The sequence below is a fragment of the Gymnoscopelus braueri genome (assembly GCF_963280865.1).
Source record: "Gymnoscopelus braueri genome assembly, chromosome: 3".
In the NCBI taxonomy this organism is placed as follows: domain Eukaryota; kingdom Metazoa; phylum Chordata; class Actinopteri; order Myctophiformes; family Myctophidae; genus Gymnoscopelus; species Gymnoscopelus braueri.
In genome coordinates this window covers 41461155-41475257 of record NC_137612.1, presented here as the reverse complement: position 1 = coordinate 41475257, position 14103 = coordinate 41461155, and the positions used below count along the sequence as shown (strand labels likewise).

General features: G+C 43.2%; 1 protein-coding gene across 2 annotated transcripts; it reads right to left on the bottom strand.

Annotated features, from left to right (window-relative positions):
- Positions 1-3890: 3890 nt before the first annotated feature.
- On the bottom strand, positions 3891-6832 carry LOC308081726 (globoside alpha-1,3-N-acetylgalactosaminyltransferase 1-like). 2 transcript variants are annotated; one of them, XM_080423344.1, is made up of 3 exons: positions 6566-6832; positions 5944-6009; positions 3891-5421 (listed from the first exon to the last, which is right to left on the bottom strand). In XM_080423344.1, exons 1-3 carry the CDS (start codon positions 6597-6599, stop codon positions 4466-4468), a joined length of 1056 nt encoding a protein of 351 aa, XP_080279470.1. In that variant the 5' UTR covers positions 6600-6832; the 3' UTR covers positions 3891-4465. The 2 variants fall into 2 exon arrangements, with proteins under 2 accessions (XP_080279470.1, XP_080279471.1); XM_080423345.1 differs by having other exon boundaries at positions 5944-6006.
- Between the last annotated feature and the right edge of the window lie 7271 nt (positions 6833-14103).

Here is a 14103-nt window from a genome sequence, read left to right as displayed (position 1 = left end):
GGAGAGTTCATCTTAACTTTACAACTTATGGAGGGGAAATTTGCCTGGCTTTAACCACTTAAGCCCTATATACTTTGGCGATCCAACACATGGCGTATGGCAAACTATAAATCGTTGCTGTCGGGCAAAAACCTCCTAGCTCCATATTCTAACCTTTTGTGTTTTTTCGTAAATTAACGCCCTATACTTGATACTACAGTGTCACACAAGATAATCAAAAGTAGTAGATCCACAAGCTCGAAATGGCTAACACGTTTTGAGCTTGTAGATCTGCTACTTTTGATGCTTTTGAATTTGAATCCTGAAAAGTAACAGTTATGAGGTTTCCACCCGATAGAGACAAAATTAAGCACATAGGCCTAGGCTTTTTGAGAATTTAAAATAGGGACTTGTTAAGTCAGTTTTCAAAATTAGATAGAATAAGATTCTACTTTTTGGTTGGGCTGGGCAATTAGCCAAAAATGTACTGAACCAATAACAGACTCCTAACCGAATAATCGAGAAGCAAGGTTTTATACTATAGCATATATCAACGAATCAACACAAACAAATTCCAATAGACTTTTTTATCTGATTGACCACACCCTGTGTTTGTATTATACTCCATATTGCAAAAGTAGTGAAAATAGCCGATCTACAAGCTCACAACATCACGTCACGGCGCGCTTTGAGTTTGTACATCTGTTATTTTCACTATATAAAAAAACATTAATTAATGTAATCGAGACAAAAGTTTGAAATAATCGTGATTTGATTTCTATCACCCTGCCCTACTTGTTGGTATGCATTTACACACAGTTTTATGTGTATTAGGCCTATGATGTGCTTAATGATACCAAATAGTAGTGCTATAGAGCCGTGCTATCACCGCTATTAGAACCCATTACTGTTCATCCAGATACAGTAAAATTGTGTTAATTTAACTCAGGGAGTGGACATTTATACACTCTCTGAGACTCAGGATTTTACACTGTATTTAGAGAGTGAGGGGAATCTACTAGACCGGTCTAGTGTAGCCTAAGTATTTTTTTAAACCAAGTAGCCTACTCCTGTACTTTAACTCAAGTAGCCTACTCCTGTACTTTAACTCAAGTAGCCTACACATTTGACAGAGAAACTTTCACTTGTAGTTGAGTAATTATTTGACCACCAGTATATCTATACTGTACTGAGGTTGAGTACTTTGTCCACCAGTAACTAACCTACTTCTGCCACTAATTTAGTTCAGCCACGGTCAATAGACCATTTGACCTCTCTACTTCATGGCACAGTATGGATTAAGCCAGTCATTCCTAAACCTGCTTTTAACAAAAGAACATAAGTGAAGTACACTGTAAAATCCTCAGTGATAACTTAACACTGAGAGTCGACAGATGTAACCAAATGGACCCTGGTCCAAACTCAGAGTTACAAATGGTCTAAATTGCTAGTGAGGGTTGTTTAATAAAATAACAGCTCCATTTGGAAACGTTTTAGAAATTATGCAGTTGCTGTACATTTTGAACAAGTGAAGACATCTCCACTTTCAGATTTTGTGGCATTTTGTGTTTTTTTTTTCCTTTTTACAGAATAATATGATTTATAGGTCTTTCCTAGTCTTGCTCTGGGGTTTGTGCTGTGTATATGTTGGGCTGAAAAGAAAGTCAAAAATCTAATAAATCACTAGTCACAACATTTATAACAAGGCAACATATTGTATGGCACTGTCTGAAACTTGTGAACAGCTCAGTAGCTCAGTGTCCACCCTGAGATTAGGAGGTCGGGGTTCAATCCCCGGCTTGGTCATACCAAAGACTAAAAATGGAACCCATGTGCCTCCCTGCTGCTTGGCACTCAGCATCAAGGGTTGGATTGGGGGTAAGTCTCTGTGACACTAGTGTCATGTCCAGGGGGGGCTACATATAAGAGCTATGCTCCATCCTAATATCTAGGATAGACGGACAGAGTACACACCTACTTACAGTCACCCCCCTCCCCCATCCATGGCAAGTCATGTTTTAGAATGTTCTACAAATATTTGATGCTCTTCATTCTTATAATACATTTCTTTTTTTAGTGTGTGCGTGCGTGCGTGCGTGCGTGCGTGCGTGCGTGCGTGCGTGCGTGCGTGCGTGCGTGCGTGCGTGCGTGCGTGCGTGCGTGCGTGCGTGCGTGCGTGCGTGCGTGCGTGCGTGCGTGAGTGCGTGCAGTGTGTGGGATTTGGATTTTTTGCCTCAGGGTTTTGCCATAACAAAAGGACTAGAACGGTGTGCTCAGCAGAGCGCAAATCTCCACCAGGAGTCATATTAATAGCGATGCATACAGTTACAAATGTCTACCATGAAAGAGTGAAATGTGATTAGCAGTTCTGCCGTCTTTGTCATTCTCTTCTAAGGCAACTCTTCATGTGTGTTATTTCGACATGGTGCTGTATTAGGCTTTATTAGTTCTGCTGCAACCTTTTCCAAGCTGACTTACAGTAAGACAGCTCAGACTGAGTGCACAGACACACCTGTTCTTTTTCCTTGTCCCCCATTGTGAACTTCTCCCCACTGTGTGCCACCCCCACAAACACAGCAGGTGAGCCTCATCACCTCATCTTTTGCAGTATGTTATCACATTTATGTATATATTTTGGTGTTAATCTAATGTTGGAGGGACAGGTGCGTTCTAATTGGCTAGCCTGCATGGTGGGGCACTTACAACCCTATCATGGAGGGAAGATTGCATTGTGAAAGATGTCAGATTAGTCTGTAAGATTTAAAGGAAATATTGGAGAATTGAGGTCCTTGGCCTGCTGTCAGTGTGCACAAGAAAGACACTGATCGACCTAGGAGTATGCAAGAATAGCTGTAGTCAGAGACAACACAGACAGACACACAGGGCTTAATGCATGATTTCCTGGCGGAGATAAAGCTATATATCTTCATAGTCCTAATGGGCCTACTGCTCTGCTGCTTGAGGTTTATGTGATTGTGTTCGAACAGGAAATCAGCATGGCTAATAATAAGCAACCATACATTAAGTCATTCATATTAATGGTTAATTGATCCACTGGAATTCGATTCAAATTAATTGACTCTTAAGACGCCAACAGAAACATTGCTACTGTAATTGTGCGGTGCTGTTTCATGTGCAGGTTTAGAGGTGGATTCTTTTAGCCACATGAAATGACAGACAGTGAAGATAGATAGTCTTCAGTGAAGACTATCTGAAAGTACATCCCCTGCTTCACTCCACGTGGCGACTTGGCCCGCAGGTTCTCCTGGCAGTGGGAAAAAGCCATCTGCTGCTGCCGTGTAACCCTCCCATTAAAGAGCATGCACGCCAGGAAGAGAAACTGGAGAGCACGACTGAGGGAGAGACAGAGAGAGGGGGAGAAAGAGAGAGACAGAGAGAGAGAGAGAGAGAGAGAGAGAGAGAGAGAGGGGGGGGGGGGGGAGAAAGAGAGAGGGGGGGGCTGACTTCAAGACAGCAAGATAAAATCGTAATGTCATCCGAGTTTAATTGATGATCTGCCGGGGAGAACTATAATTTCAAGATGGAGATTCTATATTTCAATCTAAAACATCCCATAACGCCTCAAAAACTGGAATATACCAGCTTCTTCGTGGCATTTCGCTTACAGTAGTTAATGACACGTGTGAATGTGACATGTCAAAGTAGCATCCTGTGTTGTATCTGCCCCCCCCCCCCCCCCCACCTGGTATTTAAAGACCTTGAAACAGCAGTTCCTCCAGTTAATGATTGGCCATTGCAGGGAAAGTGGGCACTTACTCTGTTGACTCTTATCGCTGCTGACCACAAAGCCAGTGGAGCAGTATCGCAAAAGGCTCACAGCAATGGAGAGGACAGTGCTTCAAGCCTTTAAAGAGACAGGTCAATTTCATTTTGCCTGGCTGGTGCGGAAGAGATAGCCAGCGCACACACAAATGCACATGAAATGGATCTTTAATTGAGAGCAGACAGTGTAGTTTGTCTCTGCTGGTAAGCTGCATCTGTTGACCATCAGAGCATGCATGGATTGAGGACTGACTCATTGAACAATCTAATAAAGACTAAAACATATTTATTAAAGAATTCTGTTGAAAATGAAAATATTATAGTTCATGTGTTAATATGCATGTTAACTGTATTTATTGTATACATCTTCTCATCCAGTTTGACTGTACATCATAATCCTTTTGCAGAAGCCGATTTCCCATTGAAATAATGGCTAAACTGTGAAGCTATACTAACACATTTGGCTGTGGACCCCCTGTGGATCACAATTCTGTCCTCCTTTGGCCTATGGTTGACCGGTGTCCCTCAGGGCTTTATACTAGTGTATTTTCTGTTTTAGCTCTACATTGAATATGTTCGCTGAAAATAGCCGATCTACAAGCTCTCACCGCGTCATAGCGTGACGCGTTGAGAGCTTGTAGATCAGCTATTTTCTGCGAAGGTTTTCCCCCGAATATGGATGCTGGGATTTAATTGGTTATGGTCAACAGTTGTGCTTCTCCCTCTTCTGTAGATCCATAGCGTCGCACTGTCTCCCCAAGGAGACCAGCCTCCGCACAGGCACCTCCGTTGCCAGGACTGAGTCCCACCAGCTGTATTCCGGCGACAGGACACATGACGGCCTGTGATCGATGAGGTATCGGTTCAGGTAGCTTTCTTCCAGGCCACTGGCCCTCACACCGCTTTCCTGGTCCTGAAGAATGAGCAGTGAGCAGGCACGGGTCATATGGTACACCTCTGAGGCCAGCCCGCCGTACAGCTCCGAGGTGTAGTAGTAGTCGCCCTCGTCCTCCTCCACGGCAGCTGCGGAGATTCCGTCGGTCTCGTAAGGGAAGTCCCGGCGCGGCATTCCGTAGAGCTCTGGGTGCAACGTGGCGACCAAGTCTCCCAGGATCTCCTCTCCCACGGGTGCCACAAACTCCTGGTCCACATCGGCGCAGAAGACGTACTCAACCTCATTGCCGATTGGATCCTTGATGGCAGCGGCAAGCAGGGCCATGCGTCGCTGGGATAGCCTCTCCCACCCTGGCATCTCTGCCACAGGGACCACTCTGAGCTGTCTGTCGGGACCCAGCTGAATGGGGGGCTCCAGGGCCCGAGGACTATCCGTCAGGATATAGTAGGTGACCATACCACCAGGGAGGAAGTGGTCTTCAGCAGAGGAGAGGAAGCGTCGGAGGAAGTGACCATAGCTTCCGACCGCCAACACCAGCAAACCCGTGCGGATCTCTTGCTGTATGAATTCCGCCCTTCGCCGCTCCGAGTTGCTGCTGTCGCCCCACACTAAAGGAGCGCCCCAGGATGTCTGCATAGGACGTTGCTTTGGCACCCTGGCGGCGGGCATGTCTTTCACCTCCCTTCGTGCGTCCATCCCCAGGGAATGGAGGAGAGGGCGAGGGCTCCCCACCGTGACACTGATTTTCCGCCCACGAAGGAAATCTGATGGAGGAAGAAGACATGTTTCACTGTTTGCAACCTGGCACTGTTACATACTGTATATACACAGTCAAATCCTCAGTGTTCATTTAACTCTGAGAGTGTACAAATGGAGGTTCCTTTTGTACACTCTTGGAGTGATGAATGAATAAACAAACTAATACTGACGATGTTTACTGTGTATACAGAAATAAAACTAGGAGACTTATCCTTTGTGGGAGAAATGATGACAATTTACAGTACACTGCAATCTCGTAAAGCTCAAGGAAAAGCCCAATCTCGTTGAGTGAGCAAAATTGTCTTTTTGTAAGCTGGTATTAATTATTATCATCTGCCTACGATCACTTGATTTTTGGAGAACATTTGCTTAGTTACAATCATCTGTCATATTAGGCCCCGAGAAAAGGCCCTCCTTGAAGTGAATTGATTGAGAACTGAAAAGAACCATATTTAGATTGTGTTCATTTCAAATGAGCTGAGTATATATACAGTGTTACGGAAGAATCAGTTCCATAGCTTACTCACATATGAGGAGACAAAGGAGTAGACAGTACAAGACAAGCTGTTTGCTGGTCACTTTGACGCGCCCTGCTGGAAAGGAACACACAAAGACAAACACATGAGCACAGAGACACATGCACATGCTTGAATATGAATGCCCTATTTTGCATAGCGTGTGCTGCAGCTCTTTAACAGCTGACACTGTCTTCTCTCTCTATAGGACCTCATCGACCAAACGGTTCATTAGAGAAAGAAAAAAAGTTCCAGGCTCACGTTAGGAATGAAAAGAATGCAGTGAGTATAAAGAAACTGCTGAAATGCGAGCTTCGCTCAACGCGTTTTAGGAGTAAAAAAATGATGTAGTGTTGAAGTAACGCTTTTCAGTTGTCTCTCCGTCATAGACGTGTGAGACTTTGTCCAAAGGATTCAGGGTGGATTCATGAGATTACTGTAATTAAGCACTAAACTTTCTGTCCTCGCCATGACATGAGGAAGAAAGCCTCTTGAGAAACATTTGTGTTTCACACATGTTTCTATAATTATCTTACAAGCACATAGGTTTGTCTGCCATGCGTACATGAAAACTAATCACATCAAAATTCAGTGGTGAAAAAAGGTGGAGTATTGTGGATAAAGTTGTACTGACCTGACGGCGGTCTGCAGAGAGGGAATAGCGCCATGCTATAACCTGCTGGTGGTGGATAAACACACAAACCTCTGTGTCTATGGCCTGGACCGATGCCACAAATCACTCCCTCTCTCTCATTCTTTCTCTCTCTTTCGCCTGCTTTCTTTCCCCCCTTCTTCTCCCTTCCACACTCTCTGTCTCTCTCTCTGTCTCTCTGAAAATCTGCAACATAAGCTACACTGTTGACTTACCGACTGTCTTTGGTTGTTTTATTTTAATACCCAACTCCCCTTGTCTTTGCCTGTTTGTTTTTTTCATCCCAACACCCCCACCCTGCCTTTTTTCCCTTCAGGATTTTGCAGTATTCACTGCTGGAGCGCTCCCAATGAATGCAGCCACATGTGTGTGGAATCTGGACAGACACAGAACCCAGTTGAGGCCGGGGGAAGATAAGAAATGGAAAGCTATCGAAAGAACTAACCGAAGAGGCACACTTTTCTGGTTTGAAGTTTGCACCACTAAGTCATATTGTGTGTATGCTTTGAATTGGGCCTCTCCTCAATGTCGGCTTAATTCTTTCACCATTTCAATCTTTACAGTTTCCCCACATTAATAATGTGTGTGCTTTGTCATCTGAGGGATAATAATGATCTACATCCAAAACTCAGCAGAATCCGGTTGCATGCATAAGCACCTTTATAAACTGTAACAGCTGTAGGCCTACTCTTGTGTCTTTATATTTCAGAGTAAAGGGCAGTAAACCCCAGCCAGCATTTTATTTTTCAGCAATGACACAGCAGCACAGGTTTAACCAGGATTCCCTCAAAACAATACAATCTGCATGTTGCCCTGAGCCACCAGCACACTCTTGACATCAGTTCGTCTAGGCTCCGTTAGGGCCATATAGTGAATCATTGTTCCCTGTCCTGCAGAATACCTTGTTACAGTAGTCCAGTGGTTCTCAAAGTGGGGTCCGGGGAACCACACGGGTCCTTGAGGCGGTTCCAGGAGGTCCCCAGCAAAATGATAAAAATGTCTGTAACTCTGAGTTATGGGTACAAAATGTTTATTACATTTGTAACCTAGCAGAATCAGAATCAGAATCAGAATCAATTGATTTCCACTTCCATAATACACACTCGGCATACATGGGAGTAAAATACAGTTCTCCTAAAACTCATGGTGCTTGTCACCATGTCAGGCATTAAAAACATAAAGAGGAGAGAGAAAGCAGCATTAAAATAAGCAAGGAACAATCTGTAAACGAAAGTGCTGATGTGTTCAATGTGCAATATAGGTACAGTACTATTCAAAGTGCTATTCATCTCATGATGTTGGTGTGGGGTCAGAGTTACGGGGGTCCGTGTGGCCTAATGCACACCAAACTGGGGGTTCTTGAAATGAAACTGAAAAAGTCTGTAGCCTCTGTCTGATGTCACAAGTGACCATGACCTTCCCACCAAGGTCACAGAGGACAACAGGGAGATGTGTGGACGGACAGAAGGAGGTAAGACAGAGAGAGAGAGAGCTGAAGTGTAGGCAAACACCCAGATGTAGAGCTACCTGCACCTCAATCAAATAGGGCATGCGGTTCCTGGACCTTTTCTGGATCAGGGCCCACTTGAAAATCTCTAAGGCCCACCCATCTGACCACTTAACACGGCAGCCCAGGAGGCACGGTGGCGCAGTCGGTAGCGCTGTCGCCTCACAGCTAGAAGGTCCTGGGTTCGATTCCCGCCGGGGACGCTGTGGGCGTGTCTTCTCCTCCGCGTCATCAGCGCCCATACCCTAGGTGGGGTTGGCGAAAGGGCCTACTCTGTGTGGAGTTTGCATGTTCTCCCCGTGTCTCCTAGGGTAGTTAATACCCTCACAAAAACATGTAGTAATCCTGGTCGCTATACCGCCTCCCCCATGACAGCCGGGGCGCCTGATGGAGGGGAAGGGAACTGGTTGGAATAACGTGTTCCTTCCACGCGCTACGTCCAACCAGGGAAACTCCCCCCTGTCAGGTGACAAGAAGGTCAGTCGGCTCTCATGCATTGAAGGAAGCATGAGCTCGGCCCTGGCCTCCCTACTGTGGGGGACTGGTGTAGTGCTGGTGTAGGGCTGGTGTAGCGCCCAGGATCACTTAGGAAATTGGCACCGGGTGAAAAAAATGGGTTACAAAAATCGCGGGATAAAAAATTTAAGAAGTAACACGGCAGCCTAAAAAATGGCTTCTAAAATGGCAACTAAAGTGAGCAAAAAAGTCAACCAAAGAACAAGATTCTTGTACAGGATCTCCTCGCTGGTCAGTAGGAATACAATGAGGACTCTAGCTGGGGTACTCATCCAATGTGACTATGCACCTCATGGTACCTTAGCGCCTCAAAGGCCTTAAAAACAAGGCTTCAGACCTCTCAAAACAAACTGGTCAGGCTACTACTAGGCCTTACACCCGTAACTCGCCTAACCGCTGCTCATTATGCTAGGATGGGATGGCTCAGGGTAGAGGACAGAGTAAAGCAACTTGCAATGGGCCTGGTCTTCAATATACGCGAGAAAACAGGGATACCCATGTACCTGTCAGACCACTTCAATGGCGTAAAAGACACACACAGGCACAACACCAGAAGGAGCCCCACTGATCTCACTGAACCCAGTTTCGGCAAAGAAATGGGGTCAAAATCGTTCTACTGCTAAGAATGTGGAATGTCCTACCAACAGTCATAAAAAAGTGTGACTCCTTACCCTCCTTCAAAACCGTTCTAAAAGAGCACCTACAGGTGGCTACAATTTGTAACTGGCCCCTGTAAAAAGTCTAAGCTTTCACCGGAAATGCTCACCCCCCCCCCCCCCCCCCCCCAACTGTTTAAAGTACATATTTCTCTTTTTGATTACTAATCGTTTATATGATGTTTTCTTCTTCTTATTGTATATTATTGTCTGTCTTTAAATGTTTCGATTCATTGAATACACAGGACCCCAATGGAAATAAACCATAGGCTTTATTGGGTTATCCTTTTAGCATCCTTTTGTATAAATCTGTACCTCCGTGCTTTTTTTTGCAAACTGTTAATAAAGTATTCAATCAATCAATCAATCAATCAATCAGCCATGCCGTGTTAAGCTGCCATGTTAAGTGGTCAGGTGGGTGGACCCACAGGTTGTGAATCGCTGAACTAGGGTTTTATCTTTTCAGCATACTAGAAAAAAGCCCCCTACAGGGGTTTGACCCCTTCCTATACGTGAAAGGCCCCTGTACACTGCCAGGCTGCATGTATGTGTATATGCAGGGGCTCCTCCCAACTGTCCCTAATGACCTTTGAGTGCAATATATATTGATTGTGTATTTGTACAAATGTAGTTAAATGTGTGAGAAGCAGAAGTCATTAGAGAATGTGTTATGAATGTATAATGATAAAGTTATTACAAACATTTGTTTGAATGAATGACTTATAGATAGAGCAATGTTGTGAGTTATTCCGTCCTGATATCCTACTGTGAGAATGGCCCATTTGCAGCTGGAATTATTACAGAGGCATGGTAGAGTGCAACCAGAAGGTGTATTTATTTACCATTTACCAAAAATACAAAACATTACAAAAAAGGACAAAAAGACAGGCGCTTATAGTTGATATGGTGATGCCCAGCTCTCATGTGCTTCTACCACTAGCTGATTTTGTTGCTAACTGGCAGCCTTTTATACTCAGCTGCAGGCAATACAAAATAATTGACCATGTCAAGGGCCAAGGTGTATATAGATCTCATGAAACCATGAAAGAGCTGTCCTGTCCTTTCTCCCAAAATAGAGCAAGCGGTAAAAAAAATAAACAGACGTGTGTAGTACTGTAGGCTATGCGTTTGTATGTGAACGTAGGCAACTTGTTATTCTGTATCCTTACTGTTGGCATACTGCCAACTAGTATGTGTGTACAGGTTTCGTTTGCATTTAGACTACTGTTGGCATAGAGCACCGAAGTCCTGACGTCACTCGTTCATCCCCAGGTTTGCGGAAGTAATTTCTCTATGGAGAATAACATTGGGTCATCTTAGAATCGTCTCATATAAGAATTGTGGTCCAAAAATAAACACCGCGTGTCGGCGTTATTGTCAGGGAGGAGGTTCTGTATCGTTTATGATAGTCAGTCACTTATGTTTGATACAGTCTGTTTCTGGCGAAAATGTAACTAATTCGTCGGAAGTAACATTAGCGTTTTCTCACCGTCAGTTGATGCTTCATATCCATAAGAGTCAACCCGCCGGGGTCATGTGTTTATTTTTGGAACACAGTTCTTATTTGACGCGATATTCAATACGTCTATGGGATTCAGAACGGGGGTGGAAAACTGCAAACCAGGTAGACAAACAAAGGATGTGTAGATGACGTCAGACTTCGGCGGTCTATTACTGCCCAATATAGCCTACTGGGCCTTATGTGTATCTGGTTTCGTTTGCTGTTGGCATTACTGCCCAGTATACTGAGGTATATGTGTAGCCTATAGGTTTCGTTTTCAAAATACAAAAAAAAGGACAATAAAACTGTATAACGTGGATGTAGCCTACATTCACGTGGGGAAGCAGCATTTAGTTTTTATGCACCACATATCTGGAACAAACTCCCAGAAAACTGCAGTCTGCTGCCACTCTTATTTATTTTAAAACACAACTAAGACTGTTTCTGTTTGCCTCTGCCTTTGATTGAGTTATTTTTCTTTTTTGTTTTCTTTTCTCTTCTTCTACTTCTTTTGTTTTATGCATCCTAACGTCTTTGTATAATTGTGTTTCCTTTGCTTGATGTTCTGTGTAAAGCACATCGAATTGCCTTGTTGTTGAAATATGCTATACAAATAAAACTGCCTTGCCTTGCCTTGCCTTGCCTTGCCTTGCCTTGCCTACTAGTGTGCTGTGACCACAACACTGACTTGCACTGCGTGGCTCGGGCCGTCTAGTGGCCCGGGGCTAGCTGTCACCATCACCACAGACTCCATCCACATTATACTGTAGCGGTAGCCTACTGTGTCACATAGAACCTGATTGCCATATCAGTGCATTCATTCTGTCAAATAGACAAACAGGTGGCCGTGCAATGAATAAATATAATGTGCCTCAGACTGCTCTGCTGTTTGCTGAATGGTTGGAAGCCTTTGTTTATAATACAATATTTATCTCTCCAACCACAAGATGGCAGTACTCGACAGGAAATGTCCAGCCGGTGCAGAGCAATAACCATTAGGGGTCTACTATAGTTAGATTGTCATTATGGCTAAAGGACAGAGATTTAATGTGACATTACAATCAGCGACACTAAAACATTGTGTGGAATTATTGCGAAGAGATGAAGCAGCAGTACCAAATAACAACTAACCTTTATTTCAGGATATACTGCTAAAAGGCTTTTTCAACTGTTAGTGAACTCCCCAAATACAGTTGCCAACATATTTTGATATGCAAGCATTCATTCACTATTCTAAGTGGTAGAAAGAGTATTATCTCATAATAGTTCAGAGTGGGGTGCTGGTTACACATGTGTCGAAGAGATTGTCAAATAATTGTGACCTTTTTCATCCCACAGGGGAACTTCAGTTTCCAGCTTCACCCAACTGATCGCTGCCCACAGAGAAGGGGGAGCAGTTAGGGGTCAAGTGCCTTGCTCAGGGACACTTCAACACATTGCTGGTCAGGCCTGGAATCGAACCTGGGACAACCAGGGCCTCCCCTCCGGCGGACTCTCCAACCATTCAGCTATTGCCACCCTCAGGCGCCCTGATGTTCTAGTACTAATGGCAAAAAACTCAAAATACACTCAAGAGGTCACTTTGCAGTTTATTACGATAAATCTTTTTATCTTTTTGTACATCCATACAGAAATTTGCGACATAATAGCTTGTGTAAACAACTTGGGACAAAAAGCATCAATCAAATCCAAAAAATATAAACGAACAAACGTCACTGGCTACTCTAGAGTATAGATAAATTACAGCAGGGTAAATGTAAACCATTTCCCCTCACATCATCATCATCATGTCCGTTCTGTCACCTTGGCTGGCTGGCAGAGAAGCAGGGTTTGCAGGCAGTTCCAAACCATCCACACAAAACTGGAGGATAGGGATTCTGCATAGATGCTCCATAGCACTATCATACGTCTATAAAGTGATATATCGTAGCTGTCGGGTGGAAACCTAACCTATTGTCCAAAACTGTTACTTTTCAGGATTCAAATGCCAAAGTAGCAAAAATAGCAGATCTGCAAGCTCAAAACGCGTCGCATCGTGACACTTCGTATGACGAAGTAGGGCATTCATTTACGGAAAAACGTAGTTGAAAGTTGAAATATGGAGATACAAGGTTTCTACCCGAAAGAGACTATGCGATATATGACTTTATAATATTATATATTTAAATGTTAATTTAAATATATAATGTTATATATAATGTTATATATATATATATATATATATATATATATATATATATATATATATATATATATATATATATATATATATATATATATACTTCTAAAACTCTCACAAGCTTTGTTGACACCCTGAGAATAAGTTGTTTATCAACACATTGCTGTTAGCCAATAGGTGATTAGTTTAAGTTTCTGTCAGATACTATTCTATATCATAGAATAATAATTTAATGATGAATATATTTGGATTCTTCACAAGAGATTTGCCCTATAAAGGGAATAAAGTGAGTTAGTGTCCAACCATTGCACAAAACATATTGTAGATAGGTTATTGAAACATGACAAAACAATAAATAACCTTGGATTGTTTGGGATAAAGTGTGGAGATCTGGATGTTTACATTTTACATTTTCATCAAAACGATATTACAATCATTGTCTTCATATAATATATATTGATGTTATAGGTACCATTACAAAACATATAATCTAAAAGGCATAAATGAGAAGGCAGTGAAGAGAAGACAAGACAGACTAGGCCTGTTCCCAACGCCCATATTCCTTGCCTCCTTTCTTATGGTCAAACTATTTTTATTCAATTAAGTAGATAATGCTTTACTGTATGAAGGGAGGCTCTGGTTGCTACTGTATAGTAGATTCACAACTTTGTCCATATTTGAATCACACAGAAATGAAAATCTGCCTCAATTGTCAGAAAAAATACAATAATGTATGGATATTAAAATATGAAGGCGAGGACGTCAGAAATGCAACACTTTTGGGAACAGGAGCAGCACTGACTGGAAATGTGCTCCAACTTGTCTAGGTTTTCCTTCTCTCTTCTCATTCACTTCCTTCATTAATACCTTACCTCCTTATTCTTCATTCTTAAGCCCGATTCATACTTTGTCGCACGGTGGTGTTTCGCGCCGAGAATAGCAGACCTACAAGCTCACAACGCGGCACGGATGCGACGCGTTGTGAGCTTCTAGATCTGCTATTCTCTGCCTTTCTCGTCACATAAATTAGGCTTTATTCTTTCCTCTACAACCACCCTGTCCTCAACTCTGCTCTTCAAACCCAAGTCCTCACTTGTTCCCTTGCCCTTCCCTTCCCTTTCCTTCCCTACCCTTCCCCTACTCCATTCCTCTCCTCTCCTC

What these genes read in the sequence shown, in the direction of transcription:
- LOC308081726 (XM_080423344.1), bottom strand. Translation starts at nt 6,599, where the DNA reads ATGGCGCTATTCCCTCTCTGCAGACCGCCGTCAG. An exon ending in TCTCTGCAGACCGCCGTCAG is followed by an intron (nt 6,010 to 6,565) that starts GTCAGTACAACT and finishes GTTCCTTTCCAG; the next exon opens with CAGGGCGCGTCAAAGTGACC. An exon ending in ACTCCTTTGTCTCCTCATAT is followed by an intron (nt 5,422 to 5,943) that starts GTGAGTAAGCTA and finishes TTCCTCCATCAG; the next exon opens with ATTTCCTTCGTGGGCGGAAA.